Raw genomic sequence first — 20,191 nt, 5'->3', positions numbered from 1 at the left:
TCCAGCACACCCAGTTAAATCTGAATTTCCGGTAAACAACGAATGCTGCGTGGGATACACGCATATCAAAATATTAATCGTTGCTTGTCTGAAATTCGAATTTAATCTGGCGTTCTGCATTTTACCTGTCAATCCCACACCTAAAGCCAAAAACTGTGCAACATCGTTCCCCAGAAGGCTACCAGGTACGAATGTTGCGAACAGGGCATTTCCGGTCGGGGGGCTGCGGAGGCCTGCGCCGCTCAGGCCCCACCCATCGCCGGAAGCCTTCCAGGCCAGGCCCCGCCCCCGGGCCAGCCTCCCGGCGCTGTGGGCCGCCCGCGGCTGTTGCCGGTCGAAGAGCGGGTGGAACGGCCTTCCCGCCTCCAGGGGGCAGCGGTCGCCCTCCGGTCCCTGCGTGGACAGCTCCGCGGCCGCGCCGCTCTTCCTGTCGCTGGGAGTGGCGGGCCGACCAGCGGGCGGCCCGGGCCGGCGGTCGCCATTCCCGTATCGCTGCGCCCGCGGGGGCCGCCCGAGCCCGCCACGATGCCCCTGGGCCTGAAGCCCACATGCAGCGTCTGCAAGACCACGTCGTCCTCCATGTGGAAGAAGAGCCCGCAGGGGGATATCCTCTGCCACCACTGCACGGGCCGGGGCGGCGCGGGCGGCGGGGGCGCCGGCTCGGGGGCGACTGGTGGGACTGGGGGCAGCAGCGGCAGTGGCGGCTTCGGCGCGGCGACCTTCGCCAGCACTTCGGCTGCCCCTCCGCAGAGCAACGGGGGCGGGAGCGGCAAGCAGGTGAGCTCCTTCGGCCCCTCTGGCGGGCGAAGTCCGACCCGGCGTGGGGTGGGCGGAGATGGGCGGGCCGGGGACGGGGCGCGCGCGTGGGCTCTCCCGATCTCGGTGACCCTGCTAGAGAGGCGCGCCAGCTCCCACCCACGATGAGATCTCTGATTTGGCCCATTCTAAGCACCTTTTGTTATTGTGGGAAATTGAAAGTGTAAAGAAGCAAGACAATTTAAAACCCTTCAGAAATCCCCGTCGTCGTAATCACATTTGCGGTAGTAACCAGACCTCTCAATACACACACGTATACACACACGTAAACGGGTCATGCTCCTGGACCCACTTTCCCTGTTAAAGTTTATTATTAGTTAATGTTATTAAGTAAGATTACCATGTCATTGTTTTAATTGGCAGCGTAAGTATTCCATTGTAGAAAGTTCCATACCTAGCCCGCTCCCTGGGGTTGGGGAGCTGAGTTGTTAAGGGATGTTCTGCACTATAAACACAACAAACGAATTGTTCTTGCTTTGGCCTAGACTTCCTGGTGCACCTCTCCCATGACCTATTGTAAGTAGTTCACACCTTTTTGGAGGCTCTGGAGATGCTTGTCTAGGGCCCTCCCTGTTTTAATTAGCCCAGTTCTGGGATTACAACAGGGTAAATAGAAAAGCCACATTCTTACTTAATTTTTAAATAGCATTAGGTGGATACTCTGAAGTCCTTGTAAGATGGTGGTATCGGGACAGCAATCTTTCTACAATTTTATTTCTTTATCTTTTTTTGTTCTTTAATTGTTTGTATAACAGAGTAAGCAGGAAATTCACAGGAGGTCTGCTCGGCTCAGAAACACTAAATACAAATCTGCTCCAGCTGCTGAAAAGAAAGTTTCCACGAAAGGAAAAGGGAGAAGACATATTTTTAAATTAAAAAACGTAAGATGATTGTGGACAGTGTCTTTTACAGTAATGGCATTGTGTGTGTAGTGTGTCCTGTCAGCGCCTTCATCTCTCATCTGAACTTTGTTCTTCCCCGCCTTTCTGCGGTATTCTGGGGAGTGGTCCACACTTCTTAAAAGTGAGCTCCGTTGCAGGAAGCTTACTGTTTATAGTTAATAATATCCTTTCTCTTTTTTTAGCTTTTAATTTTTTTCACTGGAAAATATAAAATATGAGTCTAAAAGAAACATAAACCTTGAATGCATTTGATTGGGTCCTTTCTGCAAGGAGGAGGTGGGGTTATGTTTCTTGATATGGTCGGATATATTAGGGGGAAACTTTTTTTTTATTCCTTAAAGATCAAAGTAAATAATACTGGAACTCATTCATTTCCATATTTGTTTGTTATTACAGCCCCAGAAAATGTATCTTACTGACTTATGATAATCAGCTGATGAATGTGAATCAAAAATTTTGCCAAACCTTTCTTCTACTGTAAAAACTGGATGGTTGAAAAACTTGTGCCGGGGGTAGTTGAAAGCACCTGTTTTTGCAGTAAACTCTCAGTATTTTTGTAACACAAGGGGAAAATGGTCATACACAGTGGATGGTGCGTTGTAGTCTACTTTTTTAAACCTCAGGTTGATGTTCTTTCCTTTCAGAACAGGAATGCTTCCCTTACCAGTGAAGGCATTTCAGAAGATGGGCGTATTCATTTGTGAAACACAAGTAAATTCTTGTGCCGATTGCGGATTCTTAATCAGAATAGTTGCCCCTAACTGATTTAAAACTTTTATAATTTGGTTTTCTTAAAATGAGGCACCTGTTGCAAAGTGTGTTAAGTAAATGCATGTGACTGTAGTCGTATCGCTCACAGTTTCCTCCTCTGTGTGGTGGAGTCTACTCCGCAATTATTTTAGTATCTGTTTTGCTAGCAACCCCTCTTCAAGGTTGTTCCCAAGACACATTTGGGGAGGCCTGGTTTTCGTGTTGTGGCATGTAAGCGTGTACTACAGCTTAAGAAGGGATGGCAGTAATGGCTGGATGGTGGCAAACAACTTAGGACTCCAAGGAAGTTTCATGTAAGCTGAGTTCAGCCTCGCTGGAAAGTTACTTCTGATGACTAGCTGATCCCCAGCTGGTTCCATTGTTAAGTTGAGACGGAACACGTCTTCAAGGAGACACTTTTTCACCTTGTGTTCACCTACACATGTTTTATGCCTTCCGCTCCTGTTATGGCCAGGCCTTCACAGCCAGGATATTGTTTCCAACCCAATGTTAGTATGTAATGAAGCTTCGAAAGCGCTTGAGATAGATCTCAGCGGCAATGTCAGAAGCTTGTGCTTTAGTTCTCAGCAACTTTTAAGCTGACAGTAGCAGATATAGCCACAGAATTACTCAGACTGTGCTTTGCCACAACATTCAGAAAATCGTTCAGCTTTTTATTGCACTTCTTGTCAACGAGCAACAGATTTAGTATTTCTTAAGTCATAGAACTCTTGTAGATGACTGGAAAAATGCCTGTATACGCTACACACACATACACACTAGGAATGTGCTAATATTTTTACTTTTTTTTTCCCCTAGCCCATCAAAGCTCCTGAGTCTGTTTCCACTATAATCACTGCAGAATCAATCTTCTACAAGGTAAGCATCTATAGAGTTACTGAGGGATGATTTGGGCCTGTTGTATGATATACTGCCAAATGTTGGATTTGTCTAAATGTCTCTGCTCCTCTGTATAACGTGTGACTGTTTTTTGTTTTTGTTTTTGTTTTTTTTTTTTAAGATTTTATTTATTTGACAGAGACAGTGAGACAGAGAACACAAGCAGGGGGAGTGGGAGAGGGAGAAGCAGGCTTCCCACTGAGCAGGGAGCCTGATGTGGGGCTCCATCCCAGGACTCTGGGATCATGACCTGAGCCGAAGGCAGATGCTTAATGACTGAGCCACCCAAGCACCTATTTTTTGTTCTTTTCTAAGCTAGTTTTCCCTGTATATGGCAGGTATAAAACATTTCATCCAGAGCTGAGATAGGAGGGGTAGTTGCTTATTGAAACATGGTATTTTTAAATATTTTAAAATGCTATTGTATAGTGTGGAGTCATGAAAGCATGAGCCACCCTCATCACTGTGACAGTCACTGTGGGAGAAGCACAAAACGGGGACTTGGGCGAAAGAGGGAGTAGAGACTTGATATCTAGTGGGTTGGGGAGGCAGAGAGATTCTAAAATGCCTTTAAGCAGAAGTGAGAGGAATTAGGGCAGTAGCAGGGGTTAACATCTATAAGAAGCAGATGGTGAGAGTCCAAAATATTTTGATAAAAGAGTGAGGAAGTCACTGGGGCGCCTGGGTGGCTCAGTGGGTTAAGCCTCTGCCTTCGGCTCAGGTCATGATCCCAGGGTCCTGGGATTGAGCCCCGCATCGGGCTCTCTGCTCAGCAAGGAGCCTGCTTCCCCCTCTCTCTGCTGGCTTCTCTGCCTACTTGTGAGCTCTGTCAAATAAATGAATAAAATCTTTAAAAAAAAAAAGAGTGAGGAAGTCAGGTTTCCTAGGGCCAGAGCCCACAGACAACGTGCTCCTTTGGCGGGAGACATGACATATCATTATTTTCTAACCAGAAGGCTTAGGAAAGCAGTTGCAACACAGAAACGGCTTCCACAGCCTGGCGGTCCTGACACAGGCAGCAGCCATTACATGCTGTTGGTGTTTTGGGGTCTGAACTATTGGCATCAGTTAGTGCTTCATACCTGACCCAAGTGGACCAAACACTGAGAAACTCAAGTGTGATACTCTGTGTGTACCTTTTGTGTTGTCAGTAGCCCAGGATCTGTGTAATCTAGAACAGCCTCTACACAGGCAAACATTGCTCCTATGTTTCCAGCATTTCAGGCATTGCTAATAATAAAGTCGCTAAAGTTTAGTATGTGCTTGGTGTGTGTCAGGCCTTGAGGTGAGCGCTTCATAGGCTTTACTTCGTTCTTTGAAGTAAACTCCACTCCATGAAGTGCTACTGTTTTCTCCGTTTTATGGATGAAGAGTGAAGCACAGAGAGTTTCAAGAACTTGTCAACGATTCTCTCGCCAGCAAGTCATGGAGCGAGGCAGTCTGCTGGCAGAGCTCAGCTCCTGGCCCCATGGGCAAGTGGCTGTGTGACTGCGTTGAGACCAGCCTCTCTGGTGTTTCTTCATCTATAAAAGAGGGGTTGTAAATAGTAGCCACGTCAGTGGGTCACGCGAGGTCCTGTTTGTTAAGCACTTAGCAGAGTAAGCACTCAATGAATAGTAGAAATTAGCATCGTCAGGTTTTCAAATTCGTGTATCACTCTCAAAGCTGAACATAGTTTACAGATTAAGTCCGGAAGCAACTGGTTGGGAGGCACCTGGCTGGCTCAATCAGTAGAGCATACAGCTCTTGACGTTGGGGCTGTGAGTGCAAACCCCATGTTGGGTATAGAGATTACTTAAATAAATAAATAAACTTAAAAAAAAAGAAAGAAAGAAAGAAACAACTGGTTTGGCTAAGGATTTAGTGTACTAATGATTTCCAGGCATGTCTCAACCAAAAGGCAAAAGGTGTGTGGAACCTGTTATTACAAGTATCATATTTCTTTTTTTTTTTTTTTTTAAGATTTTTTTTATTTATTTTTTTGAGAGAGAGCGCGCATGTGCGTGCACGTGCACACTGAGCGGGAAGCCTGCTGTAGGGCTCTATCCCAAGACCGGGAGATCACTCCCTGAACCAAAGTCAGACGCTTAAGTGCTTAACAGACTGAGCCACCCAGGCACCCCTCAAATATTGTATTTCTTATTGCTGTCTGCCGCCCCTGTTCGTTAGACAATAAGGACAAAGTGCACCAAAATGTTGAGGTCCTGCTGCCGATACGCAGGACTGCAGAGGCTGCTGCTGCAGGTAGCACTGGGGCAGGAGGGCTTAAGAGGTCATTGCCATCTGCTGAACTCGAGCCCAGATCAGGCATGCCAGAGGGAGCTGAGGGCAGCCGCTGGGTTTGACAGCCAGGAGTATGGGCACCCAGGACCCCAAAGGGTTGAACGGCCTCCCTGGCAAAAGAGCCGCATGAACAGCTCTGCTTCCTCCTAATCTGGTGTCCACAGTATTGCGTTGATCTTCTTTCTCTTCTGCCAGAAACCCTGAAACCGCCCTGCAAATGAAGGGACTCCCTGGACTAAGTGCCTTAGTCATGATTAGTGCTTTCTGTATATCCATGCACAACACAACACAGACTAACAAACAGTTAACCAGGTTCCAGATACTGCTTGCTACTGGAATCTTTTTTTTTTTTTTTTTTTCATAAGATTTATTTATTTAGGCACATCTGGGTGGCTCAGTTGGTTAAGTGTCTGCCTTTGACTCAGGTCATGGGATGAAGTCTCGTATCGGGCTCCTTGCTCAGCAGGGAGTCTACTTCTCCTTCCTCTGCCTCCCCTTGTACTCTCTCTCTCCCTCTGCCTCTCAAATAAATAATAAATACATAAATAAAATCTTTTAAAAAAAGATGTATTTATTTTAGAGAGCATATGAGCAAGCAGGGAGGGGGGCAAAGAGAGAAAGAGAGAATCTCAAATGGATTCCCCACTGAGCACAACCCTGAGATAATGACCTTAGCCGAAAGCAAGAGTCCAACACTCAACTAACTGAGCCACCCAGGCACCCCTGGAATCTTTCAGTAAGACATTGTCTTTGCCTTGCAGTTCTGTTTCCACACTATTATGTATTTTGAGTTAATATTCATTCAGCATATATTTGAGTGTCTATATTAAGCAAGACCCTCTTAATCATTTGTAATTTGGGAATAATGATTCTATGTGTAGACAAAGCAAACTATAAATGCAAAGTATTTATGTGACAAATTACTAAAACGTTGAGTAGTGGCTCCCAGGACCACCTGATGATGGACATGAACTACCAAGTAGCAGATTGTGGCCCGCATTCACTCTGCCCTTCCGTAAACGATCCACATGCAACACAGTTGAAGGATCCACCAGGAAAAACTCCAGTCACCACTCACTCACTGGAAATATTTCTTCAGAATTATTTTTATGGTTGAAGGGCACACTCCAGCAGCTTTCCCTCCTGCCAAGGCCCTATTTTGATGGAAGCCATGATAAATCACACTTGGTCAAGTCAAGGTTACTTTTGCCGGCTGAGAACCACACCCACCTAAGGGAGTGCTGGGAACCATAAAGATTTGGATCAGCCATTATGGATGTTCAAGGGAGAAATTATTTCCTTTTGAAGACCTAGGGAACTAGACATGCAACAGATGACACAGGCAGAGTCATAAGGAGGGCTTGACACAGACACAACGGATGAGTTAGTTGGCTGCGAGGTGGAGCAGGGATAAGACCTGAAGCCGTGAGTGCTGGAAACGCAGGTAGCTGTCTTTTGGGCAGATAGCTTAGTGAATGGCAAGGGACCTAGCCTGAAGACCGGTTATAATCAGAGGAGTTTCTCTCGTTTCTTTGGGTTTGAATGTGTGGTGTCCATTTTCTTTATGGATGGCCAAGGAGGAAGGAGTGTAGAACGTATTCTCGTCAGGTAAGCATTGCTTTTCAGTATAGGACAGAGATGGACCCTGGAGCCAGTGAAGGAGCCCCAGCTGCATTCCTGCCTCAAGTAGCCTTTAGTAAGGTCACTTCCCCTTTCTACAGCTCAGTGGCTGTAGCCCCAAAAATAGGGAGTATCATTGTTCTGAATAAAATCAAAGTGTCTTTATGAAAATGTTTTCTCCAGATGCATGTTTTTGGGGGTGTGTATAATTTTTATTTAAGAGTGAACAACTTTAGAATTGATATCCAGGACCCCTGGGTGGCTCAGTCAGTTGAGCGTCCCAATCTTGACCTCAGCTCAGGTCATGATCTCAGGGTCGTGAGTTTAAGCCCCATTCAATGTGGAGCAAACTTAATTCTCTCTCCCCCCCTCAAAAATAAAACAAAAAGGGGTGCCTGTGTGGTGCAATCAGTTAAGCATCCAACTTGATTTCACATCAAGTCCTGTTCTCAGGGTTATGAGAGCAAGCCCCACATTGGCTCTGTGCTCAGCAGGGAGTCTGCTTAAGACTCTGTCTCCCTCTCCTTCTGTCCCTCCAACAGTGGGCACACACGCTGTCTTTTTCTCTCTAAAATAAATAAACCTTAAAAAAAAATTCTCTCCCTCTCTCTTTGGGGGTCCCTCCACCCCCACTCAAGCTTGCTCTCTCTCTTAAAAAAAAAAAAGAAAGGAAGAATTGGCATCAACCATATAAGCATTGATGCATTGGACCATCTCAAAGGTGTTTTACTGACCACTGTGCAAACTGTTCATTTCGTGTTGGGGAGCTCTGGTGCTTTTCTCTATTTCTATTTCAAATATGGGATTGTCTTCTGTTTCTCCCAGGGAGTATATTACCAAATTGGAGATGTTGTTTCGGTGATTGATGAACAAGATGGAAAGCCCTACTATGCTCAGATCCGGGGCTTCATCCAGGACCAGTACTGTGAGAAAAGCGCCGCCCTGACGTGGCTCATTCCCACCCTCTCAAGCCCTAGGGACCAGTTTGATCCTGCGTCTTACATCATCGGTGAGTTTGACAAGGGGTACAGGTTCCTGAACGCAGGGAACTCTCTTCTATTATGTAACAGAAGCTATTAGTCTGCTTGGGCTGCCATAACAAAGTACCATGGGCCAAGTGGGATAAACACAAAACCTATTTTCTCACACTTCTGGAGGCTGGAAGTGAAAGATCAAGGTGCTGTCAGGGTCACTTTCTGGTGAAAGCACTCTTCCTGGCTTGGAGGCGGTCACCTTTTCGCTGAGTCTTCACGTGGCCTTTCCTCTGTGTGTGCACACTCCTAGCGTCTCCTCACCGTAGAAGAACATCAGTCCTATCAGGTTAGGGCTCCAGCCTATCACCTCATGTAACCTTAATTATCTCCTCAAAAGCCCCATCTCTAAATACCATCCCAGTGGGGCTTAGGGCCTCAACAAACGGATTGGGGAGAATATAATGCAATCCATAACAAACATAAGCCTCATTTAATGTTAAAAAGTAAAGAGCTTTGTAGAAAATATGAAAGACATTTTATGTAGCTGGGGTTTGAGTGCTATGGGTTATTTTGAGTTAGGGCAGTATATACCTACTAAAAAGTGATGTGGATAAGATTTTTCTGAGTGACCCCGTGTTAAACTCTATTAAAAGAATTTATTGCTCAGGAATGACGCTTATTTAGGCATTTTTTTTTAAGATTTTATTTATTTATTTGACAGACAGAGATCACAAGTAGGCAGAGAGGCAGGCAGAGAAAGAGGAGGGGAAGCAGGCTCCCTGCTGAGCAGAGAGCCCGAAAGGGGCTTGATCCCAGGACCCTGGGATCATGACCTGAGCCAAAGGCAGAGGCTTTAATCCACTGAGCCACCCAGGTGCCCCTTAATACAGGTTTTTAAGAATGTTCAGAGTTTGTAAGTTACCTCTTATTTTCAGCCTTTCTGCAATGAGCATGCATTACGTTCGCATACAGAGTTTTGTTTTGTTTTCCAGAGGGAACTCAGGGACAGTTAATGTGCTGCTATTAGTCTCACCTGTGCGTGAAGTTTGATATGTGATCAGTTTTAGCCTTTGCTTGTAGGTACATAGAAGAGTGGACTTTAATCTGAATGATCTGTAGGACAGGATTCTTGGTGGAGGCAGAGATGTGGAGAATCACTTGTGGGGCTCCTCTCCCATCTCCCACTCCTCCCAATCCTCAGACACGGGAGCAGAGAGCACGGCATAGGGGTTCAGAGCACACAGAGCTGGACGATCTGGTTCCTCACCCAGCACTTATAGCCGTGTGGCTATGGACAAGTTCCTCAATCTCTCGTGTCTCCTTTTCTCACTCATAAAACAGGAATAATAACGGTGTTTTCCAGGCACCTGGGTGGCTCAGTGAGTTAAGCCTCTGCCTTCGGCTCAGGTCATGATCTCAGGGTCCTGGGATTGAGCCCCGTTTCGGGCTCTCTGCTCAGCAAGGAGCCTGCTTCCCTCTCTCTCTCTGCCTGCCTCTCTGCCTACTTGTGATCTCTCTCTGTCAAATAAATAAAATCTTTAAAAATAAATAAATAAATAAATAAAATTTTAAAATAACAGTGCCTTCCTCAGAGCACAGTTGTGAGGACTCAAAGTATCGTTTTATGTACTCAGTACTTAGAACGGTGTGGGCATAAAATGAACACTGTACACTGTATAGTACTAATACAATTTTTAGAATCCTTTCTGTATTGAGTCACTGTTTGGGGGAGTTGAACAACTAAACTAGAGAATACAGAGATGGACTTCAGAATACTACATGTATCAAGGACTATGGTCAGGTCACCACCACCAGAGTGGTTTCTCCTAGCATCTAGGAATGTTCATCTTTTATGAAAATGATATATATGTTCAAAAATGTGTTTAATCTTTCCATTGACTGCCTTTAGGACCAGAGGAGGATCTTCCAAGGAAAATGGAATACTTGGAATTTGTGTGTCATGCACCTTCTGAATATTTCAAGTCCCGTTCATCACCATTTCCCACAGTTCCGACCAGACCAGAGAAGGGCTACATATGGACTCATGTTGGACCCACTCCTGCAATCACTATTAAGGAAACAGTTGCCAACCATTTATAGTTTAGAAAGTGAAACTTCTTCCAGTCATCTTGTATTCATACTCTTGTAACATATGCCACGTGTTTCTTTCATGAAATTCTTAGATGGAAGGATGACTAAAAATTCTTCCCTAACTACCCAGTAATCATTAGCTTGTTTATTACTTGGAAATTTAAAAGGGATAACAAGGAATTAAATATATTTTGAAGTTAAATATATTCTATATGTGTATCTTCCCAGGCAAAGGGTGCAATTTCCAAGGGGACCATTAGGAACAGGTAGTATGTATTTTTCTCCATGGTTTATTTCTAGAAACTCGTTACAATCAATGGATTGTATTTTTCTACTAGAACAAAGTATTAATTAAGGTTGGATTTCTGACCAAGGACTTAATCAAATAAAGTGTAGCTATGACCAACTGTGTTTATCACAAAGTGACATAAGCTTTATTTTTTCATCTAGAAAATGCTAGATAGACTTTAACCTTAGAGATAGTGGTTGGTAGATGATTTTAGTAGCCTCAGCTTTAAAAAACTGTATTCTGTAGCAAACAGATTCAGAGTTATTTTGTCGATCTGCATTGTTTCCATCTCCCTTCTCAAAGTGAGGCTCCCAATCAAACCATAAAATTTTACAATGCAGATAGTCAGCTTCGTGAAGAGCACATAGGAATCATGTAGTGTTCAGGCATCCCCCTTGGTAGTTTCTTGACTATCATTAAAACAACCATTGGGCAGTCAGAAAAATGACTAATAGGTCGTAAGCATTAATATCTTTAAAAAAGTCTACTTACACCATCTGCTGTAGACTCATAGTAACAGGCCTAAAATAAAGTCTTAGACACCCTGTTTTTTATGAAATTGTCAGAATTCAGGTATAGGTTTTACTTAAGTGCAGGTCAGCTAACGAAGGGAATAACAATGTGGAAATTGGAAGAAATGGGGGTTGCACACACCCACCTATTCTATCCTGACTTAACCAGCATTTTTCAACCCCAGTAAAGTTTGCTGGAATCTAATTTAATCATAATGATTTTGAGTTGTAGCAGTTTTAGCTGTTAACATTTTTCTGCATAGTTATGGTTTGTATGTTAGAAGGAAGCAACTGTAGGTAGCTCTGTGTTCATAGTTCTCTCCACAAATGTTACTGTAAATTGATTGTAAATACCACTGTAAATAGCTGAGTGCCAGTATTCAAACTTTTGGATTAAAATGTATTTTTTACCTTATATTTACTTTGGATTTATTTCATTTAAACAATTAATATGGGGCTTTCTATGTAAAAATGGTATGAACAGAAAACATCAGTGTTTTGCTCATAATTTGGAGCAATAGATCAATACAGAATTGATTTTAGGAAAATTTCAAAGAGTGGCCAATTGATTAAAAAAATAATGTATGAAACTTATTAAAATGAGGATATATTGAAAAATCAGTATAGGGAGGTTGGGGGAACCAGGTGGTGGGTATTGGAGAGGGCACGGATTGCATGGAGCACTGGATGTGGTGCAAAAACAAGGAATACTGTTATGCTGAAAAAAAAATAAAATTATAAAAAAAATCAGTATATACGCATACCATTTGTTTATAAATTGGTAAATAATTGTGTAATATTTTTAAAAATAAAGATTAAATTTTCACTTTCTTCCTCAACAAATACCAATGGCATCCACTGCGTACCAGGTAAATTCATTCCTTTTCTCTTGTTATTGAAGACATACCCCAATATGGCCCCAGTCTACATTCCCAGCCTTGTCTCCTTCTCCCTACCACTGAAATGTTTCCCTCAATACCCTCCTCACTTTGCTGGCCGAACTCTTGTTTATATTGTTCCCTTCAACTCCACCCCAAAGGCCTTTCTTAAGGCCCTCAAATCCTCTTTCTCCATGAGACCTTTCCAGATTCCCATGGAGCCTTGAAATCATTCAATATCCTCTTCTACTGTTGCACTTAAGTTTCTGCTTCAATTAGCCCTACCCACACCCCTGTGCTTCCTGGAGGACAGAGATGTTGTTGTGTCGTCGTTTTAAGATTTTATTTATTTGTCAGTACAGGCAGAGGGAGCAGCAGGCAAAGGGAGAAGCAGGCCCCCCACTGAGCAAGGAGCCTGATGCGGGACTCAATCCCAGGACCCCGGGATCATGACCTGAGCCGAAGGTAGATGCTTAACCGACTGAGCCAGCCTGGCATCCCAGAGATGGTGTGTTTTATTTACTCATTTTTGGAACTCCCACAGTACCTAACTTGGGTCCTTACTTATGGCAGGTGCTTAGTGTAGAGTCCAAGTTGGATGCTGTTCACTGAAATAAATGCCTGTTGATATTTTAGTTAATACTAGTGCATACTAACTTTGGCTTAAATTTCAGATTCTCTATGGTCAAGCAGAATTTCAAATTTTTATCAGATTAATATTTTTAAGATTGTTTTTAAGATTGTTTTTAAGATTATTTTCAATTTTTTAGGATTGTTTTGGCAAGATGTTTTTAGAATGAGCTTTAAGTAATTCCTATACACAAATCTTGACAGGAGTATCTGGAAAATTCATCCCAAACCATTCAGGGTCTTGGCTGATACAGATTCAAATTTGTCCTTCCTCTCCTTCACTTCAAGTCCATCTTCCATTCCAGACTGCCTGCCCCGCTGGCCCCAGTGCCAGACACAGAAGCAGAAGCCTTCCACAGACTGTTCAACAGGCTCCCGCAGTATATAAAGTAAAATCTCTAGCTTGGATCCTTTATTCTAGATCCTCCTTAGTGTTTCTGTTTTTCTGATCAAATCCTGACTGATACAGTTGCTGAGACTGAAGGATAATGCATTGAACTACTGTTTTTCATGATAAGCTATTTAGAATTATTTGGCCTTTTTTTTTTTTTTGGTACTATGTGTATTACATTTACTTTGGTAAATGTTTTAAATTAGAAGGTAATGAGGTCACATAGGGAAAGATGGACAGACTGAATTATAAGATTTTTATTTATTTAATATATTGTCTTATTTTTTAAAGATTTATTTATTTGAGAGCATGAGAGACTGTGAGCAGGGGGAAGGGCAGAGGGAGAGACTCTTGAGGAGACTCCCTGCTGAACGTGGACCCTGATGCTGGGGAGATCCCAAGGCCCTGAGATTATGACCTGAACCGAAACCACGAGGTGGACACAACCAACTGAGCCACTCAGATGCCCCTATTTTTTAATTTTTTTTTTTTTAAAGTAAAATCTACTCCCAGTTTGGGGCTTGAACTCATGACTCTGAGATCAAGAGTCACATGCTCCAGGTGCCCCATTGTATAATGAGTTTGTAAATTTTTTTCTTAAGGAATTTTTGTAATCCTCCTTGTCTTTTTTTTCTTTCTATCAGTAGCCATCTTTACTGTTTGTGTTTTGTTTAGTTTTGTTTTTTAAGTAAGCTCTACGCCCAGCGTGAGACTTAAACTCACAACCCTGAGACAGAACCAGCCAGGCATTACATAAAATTCTAAATTTCTGTCAGAAAGATGTGTATACAAAATAAAAACCAAACCAAAATAAAAGAGGAAAACTAGCTCACTCATGTGGCTGTTGGCAGAAGGCTTCAGTTTTCCACAATGCTGGCCTCTCCATAGCGTTGCTCACAACATGGCTTCCACCAGCATGAATGATCCATGATATAGAAAGAGGGAGAGAGCACCCGTACCCACGACAGAAACCACCATCCTTTTATAACCTAATCTGGAAGTGACAGGCCATCACTTCTGCCATATGCTGGTGGTCACAGACCAACCCTGGTAGGTATAGTGTGGGAGAGGACTACATAAAGGTGTGAATTCGGGGGGCAGGGACCATTACGGGCCAGGGACCTAAGCACCACTAGGAATCCTTGCTAAGAAGATATGAAATGTGGACAAAAATATGTGTAAGAAGAGGTTGTTTCCAGTATTGTTTAAAATAATGAAAAACAAGAAACAACCTGAAGATACAAATTCTGGTATGTTTGTAATGGAATTTTAGGCAATGAAACATGCTTATAAAAATGCTCAGTGCAGGGTCACCTGGGTGGTTCAGTCAGCTGGGCACCTGCCTTCAGCTCAGGTCATAATCCCAAGGTCCTGGGATTGGGCCCCATCTTGGGCTCCCTGCTCAGTGGGGAGTCTGCCTCTCCCTCTACTGCTCCCCACTACTGTGCTCCCACTCGCTCTCAAATGAATGAATTTTTAAAAAATCTTTAAAAAATGCTCGGTGTAAAACAATATAGAACCGCATGAACAATGAATGGTTCTGATTCTGTAGAACACCTACATGCATATAAACATAGAGTGGAAATAAAATGTCAGTGACATATTTAGCATTAACAGTGAACTTTATATTCTTTTTTTTTTTTAAGATTTTATTTATTTATTTATTTGACAGACAAAAATCACAAGTAGGCAGAGAGGCAGGCGGGGGGAGTGGAGAGCAGGATCCTTGCCGAGCAGGAAGCGCAATGCGGGGCTTGGATCCCAGGACTCTGAGATCGTGACCTGAGCTGAAGCCAGAGGCTTTAACCACTGAGCCACCCAGGCGCCCCTGAACTTTATATTCTTATTTATACTTTCATTTTTTGTATTTTGTAGTTTGTATTACTTATATCTAATACTTATATAATCAGGAAAAAATGCTATTTTAGAATGGATATCTAGACCAAAAGATGGTGTTCTGAGCTGAATGTTTGTGTGCCCCCAGTATGTATATGTTGAAGCCCTAACTCCCACTGTGATTACTTAGAAGTTTTGGACTTTGGGAATTAGAGTTGGATGGAATCATGAGGATGGAGCCCCCATGATGGGATTAGTATCTCTATAAGAAGAAGAGGGGCACCTGGGTGGCTCAGTTATTGGGTGTCTGCCTTCAGCTTGGGTCATGATTTTAGGGTCCTGTGATTGAGCCCCACATCGGGCTCCCTGCTCAGTGGGGAATTTACTTCTCCCTCTCCCTCTGTGCGCTCTCTCTCTCTCAAATAAATAAATAAAATATTTTTTAGAAAAGAAGAGGAAGAGGATAAGAGCCTTCCTCTCTCTCTCTGTCTACCTTGATTCTGTCAGCACCTTGATCTAGGACTTCACAGCTTCCAGAACTGTAAGAAATAAGTGTGTTACTTAAGCCACCCAGTCTATACTATTTCATTATTCTATTCTGAAATAAGACACATGAAAACAACCCAAGTGTCCATTAGCAGATGAATGGATACTCAAGATATGGTTTATTCATTCATATAGTGGAATATCATTCAGCCATAAAAGGGCCTGAAATTCTGATACTCGCTATAACAAGCATAAACCTTGAAAACGTTATGGTAAGTGAAATAAGCCAAACACAGAAGGATAAACATTGTATGCTACCACTTGAGTGATGTACCCAGGATAGGCAAATTCATAGGGAAAGAAAAGGACTGGGGGAAAGGGGTATGTACAGAATTTCTGTTTGAGATGATGAAAAAGCTCGAGAAATGGGTAGTGATGGTTGCACAACATTGTGAATATACTTAATATTATTGATTTGTACATTTTTAAGTGACTAAAGCTAAATTTTATGTAATGTCTTTTATCACACAAAAAAATAAGTATGTAGAAGATAAAGTCAACAGAATTCAGTAACTAGTCAGAAGTAAAGATTAAGGGAGAAGGATGAATTAAGGAAGACCCGAGTGTTATTTTGTGGAAGATAACAAATAACAGCAGTAGCTTTCCAGGTAGAAGTAACTGATGAGCTGTGTCTTGTTTTGTAACTCGAGGGCCATGAGACATTTCCTGGATTTCAGTATCCATTAGGTAACTGGAAATCTGGGGGTGAGAGCTCAGAGGGAGGGAATACAGTAACAGAACTCTCAACCCAGCTACTTCTGCTGGGGAGGCAGCCATGTTGTTCTTGGTCCCTCCAGGCCAGCCTCAATTCTGTGAGGTCATGTCTTACTCAGTCCCACCATCTCCAAGACTCCCTCCCTTACTTCTGGGCCTCCGACACAAATATCCCAGGCCCAGAAATAGTGTTTCCCTGCCCTCATGTCCTAGATTATAGATCGAGGAAAGGCCTCAGGAATTCAGAATAACAGCAAACCACTGTGACTGCTACATGCTTCGGGTGGCAGGGGAACTGGTGAAAAGAGGGCAGGCCATGGAGAGACAGCCAGAGGAATGGCTGCAGCCAGGCATCCTCTTTGTTAGCAAGCTGGAGAACCCTGCAGCAGGGCCATAGGCACAGGGGTTAGCCATGCAACCATCCCAGTACGTCGATGCCCTGAGCATCAGAATAGCACAATGGATGAGCACCCAAAGAACTGACACCCAGCTTTACAAGCTGAAACCTGCTAGGCAGATATGATTTAATTTTGTTAATAGATCTAGTTTTTTCAACAAGTGCAAATTCTCATAGGTATTACTGTGGCTCATGATCCATAGAAGGAAAATAGTTTTTCAGAGCTTCCTATGTTTAGAGACCATCTAATCTGACTCCCTTATTTTACAGAGATAGAAATCAAGGTCTAAAGAAGTTAAGTAGATGTCATGGAAATGTCACTGCAGTGTCACTGCAGAACTTTCATAGGTAGGATCCAAAAGAGATTGGGAAAGTTCTATTGTTAGAAACACTGTTAGCAAAAACACAAAGGGAGTTCTTCTTATCATAGGACTGCAAGGTGTGAGCAGAAGGGAGGAGGAGGAGGGAGGAAAGCAGGGAGAGGGTATGTCTGTTTCACAGAACAAGCAGCTCCCACCGAGGAGACAGCCCAATGGATAGCCCCTTGCCTGAGGCATATGGGAGCTGAGGACCTGTGCAGAAGGCCCCCTGAGTTGCCCTGAAGTTATGTTTAGTTCTTTATAATACGAAGATTTCCTCCTTAACAGGCAGTGTATGGGCTAGCATGTTGACATGCTAAGTCCTCAGGTAAGTGCTATGCTAAGGCACAGGTAAGTGCCTAAGGAGCCAAATATGTGTAGGTTCCTTAATGCGTCAAGCTCCTCTCCCTGGTTCCCTAGCACACTGAGTTAAAGCCTCTCACACGAACCCCGTGCAAGACAGTGCTTTGGGAGCTACCTTCCCTTCTCCTTACTTGTGGCGAATAATAATAATAAAACTCTTTGCTTTCAACACTTTCTGGGGTTGTGTTCAATTTAATGCACCCCATGCAGTGAACCGCCCCCCTCAGTTTAGTTCCGAAGAATCTAAACAACTTAAAATTTTAAATTTTGTTTCTGAAATATCTCTGCGCAAGGCTGAATTTACATGGTTTCTCTCCCTTTCTTCCTTTCTCCCTCTCCCCTGCCCACACTACTGCCATCTGTCTCTCTTAAAGAAGTGGGAACCACTAACTAATATTTCTTATTCAACATGACAGACTGGCAGGAGCTAGTTACTGAGCCACAAACAGAAAACTTGCAATCATGACCTGAACTTCTTGTAAGATCATCATTATTTTGAATTACTCTAACTTCCATTTTCCACCTGCTTAGCAGAAGCTGGGTAAAAGGGAAAGGTTTACAACAAAAACAACTTCAATACTTAAAGCACCTTAAATACTTCTCCCCATAAAGAAGATAGGAGTTAAAAAGACAGTAATTTTAGAATAAAGGGTGAAGGGGCTGTTGAGGAAATGTAATTTAAAAAGAAAACAGGGGGTACTTGGGTGGCTCAGGTCATGATCCCAGGGTCCTGGGATTGAGGCCCTCGTCGGGCTCCTTGCTCAGCAGGAAGGCTGCTTCTCTCTCTCCCACTCCCCCTGCTTGTATTCTGTCTCTCACTGTCTTTCTCTCTCTGTCAAATAAATAAAATCTTTTTTAAAAATAATGAATAAAAAATAGGGGCGCCTGGGTGGCTCAGTGGGTTAAAGCCTCTGCCTTCGACTCAGGTCATGATCTTAGGGTCCTGGGATCGAGCCCCGCATCAGGCTCTCTGCTCAGTGGGGAGCTTGCTTCCCCCCTTCTCTCGGCCTACTTGTGATCTCTGTCTGTCAAATAAATAAATAAAATCTTTTTTTAAAAATGAATAAAAAATAAAACGGATCATTTGCAATGAGATGTGGCTGGAACTAGAGGGTATTATGCTAAGCAAAATAAGCCAGAGAAAGACAAATATATGACTTCACTCATATGTGGAGGTTAAGAAAGAGAACAGAGGAATATAGGGGAAAGGAAGGAAAAATAAAATAAGATGAAATAAGAGAGGGAGACAAATCATAAGAGACTTCTAACTATAGGGAATAAACAGGGTTGCTGGAGGGGAGCGAGAGGGGAAATGAGGTAACTGGGTGATGGGCATTAAGGAAGGCATGTGATGTAGTGATTATTGGGTGTTATATGCAACTGATGAAACACTAAATTCTACCCCTGAAACTAATAATACACTACATGTTAATTAATTAATTGATTTTAATTTTTTAAAAAGTGGAAAAGAAAATAAAACAGGAGCACCTGGCTGGCTCAGTCAAAGAGTGCAGCTCTTGATCTCAGGGTCATGAGTTTGAGCCCCATGTTGGGTGTAGAGATTACTTAAGTAAATAAATAAAATAAAAAAAGAAAAAGAAAATCTTCTCTTAAACCAGAGTTCCTCTCCAGGAGGGTAGTAGGGAAAGAAAACACTTTATTATTGATTTATCATTAAACCAGAATGGGATGTTCATCACACACAGTTAGCTAAGAAATTGCAAGGACAAAAAGAAATCTCACCGTTTTATATAGCCAAGCAGATACAACCCATCACATACATGCTCTCAAGATAAACAGTAACTATTCCTCAATTGAGAGAACTGGACAGCACCATTAGTCACGTGCAGTTCATCCTAACTTGACCTGGTAATTGGGGTGACCATCTTTGTGAGCTAACTGACCTGATCAGGGGTGGGTGGAAACAAACTCATCTTTACGACAGGATATACTTTTACAGCTTGGAGCACTAAAGTTAGGCACCTAGCCTCTCACAGAAACTGGGGGAGATTGGTGTTCTCTCCTGACATTTACCTTTCAGAGATAGCTCCAGGCCCTTGAGAAAGACATTCCTGGGTCATTAAGCTGACAAGTGTTCCCATCTCGTTTCTAAAAGGATGCACTGCAAAGAGACTGAGAAAATACAAGTTCTCTAAGGTAAATATTCTGACAGAAAGGGAAGAGAGAGAAATCTCTTCCCTTATTTTCAACAAGAGGAATTAAGCCTCTTATTTTAACTTCATTCACTCTAATTTGGAACAGGCAGAATGTGGACAGTGTTTTTACTCAGGCCTCCATGTCAGGGCTGCTTTTAGAACCTTTTGGTGTCTTGGCAAGAGTTTCAAGATGGCAGCCACTTCAGGGCTTGGTGAGAGATTGGAAGATAGATTCCATTCTCATCTCACCCAAAACCTTTGGACAGGGCATAACCTGCACAACCATCTGTGGTGGTTCTCATTGCAGCTTTGTTAACAGTTGGTTGAATGGTTCTGAATAAACAAAGGCCAAAAATGTAATTCTGTGCCAGAGGGAAATTTTCTATTAATTCTCCTCCCTGACCCTTTGTCAGTGCTGTTTTACCTATTAGGTTCATAGACATTATCTGTTTTATATTTCAATCATTAATCATATGGATTTTGGAGATGTTCTTAGATTCCTTTGCCCTCCCCCACCTTTACGCCAGTGAATCACAAACACATTAGAATCACACCTGCAGCTTTAAAAACAACAAAAAAAAGACTGTTAGGAACATCCCACAAGCAACCAATTAAATTAGAGTTTCTTAAGAGTGAGAGTGTGGCCTCACTACGTTCCAAAAACTCTTATAAAACTTACAAAACAAAACATTTAAAGTTCCAGAAGTAATTCTGATGTGCAGCTTAGAAATAAGAACCACTTGCTTAGGCTAGTTCTTTCCTGGCATATAAAATACAGCTGATA

The 20,191-nt window shown here is 42.9% G+C and overlaps 1 protein-coding gene across 1 annotated transcript; it reads left to right on the top strand.

The window, feature by feature from the left end:
- Positions 1-360: 360 nt before the first annotated feature.
- On the top strand, positions 361-11,551 carry GATAD1 (GATA zinc finger domain containing 1). Its single transcript, XM_032875306.1, has 5 exons — positions 361-777; positions 1,572-1,697; positions 3,288-3,347; positions 8,097-8,280; positions 10,155-11,551. Exons 1-5 carry the CDS (start codon positions 526-528, stop codon positions 10,343-10,345), a joined length of 813 nt encoding a protein of 270 aa, XP_032731197.1. The 5' UTR covers positions 361-525; the 3' UTR covers positions 10,346-11,551.
- Positions 11,552-20,191: the final 8,640 nt, after the last annotated feature.

This window comes from Lontra canadensis, unplaced genomic scaffold, assembly GCF_010015895.1.
Source record: "Lontra canadensis isolate GAN:19392208 unplaced genomic scaffold, GSC_riverotter_1.0 scaffold2, whole genome shotgun sequence".
NCBI classification, from domain to species: Eukaryota; Metazoa; Chordata; class Mammalia; order Carnivora; family Mustelidae; genus Lontra; species Lontra canadensis.
The sequence above is the reverse complement of the archived record's forward strand: the minus strand, read 5'-3'. Positions and strand labels throughout refer to the sequence as shown.

What these genes read in the sequence shown, in the direction of transcription:
- GATAD1 (XM_032875306.1), top strand. Translation starts at nt 526, where the DNA reads ATGCCCCTGGGCCTGAAGCCCACATGCAGCGTCTGCAAGACCACGTCG. An exon ending in ATATTTTTAAATTAAAAAAC is followed by an intron (nt 1,698 to 3,287) that starts GTAAGATGATTG and finishes TTTTTCCCCTAG; the next exon opens with CCCATCAAAGCTCCTGAGTC. An exon ending in TCCTGCGTCTTACATCATCG is followed by an intron (nt 8,281 to 10,154) that starts GTGAGTTTGACA and finishes GACTGCCTTTAG; the next exon opens with GACCAGAGGAGGATCTTCCA.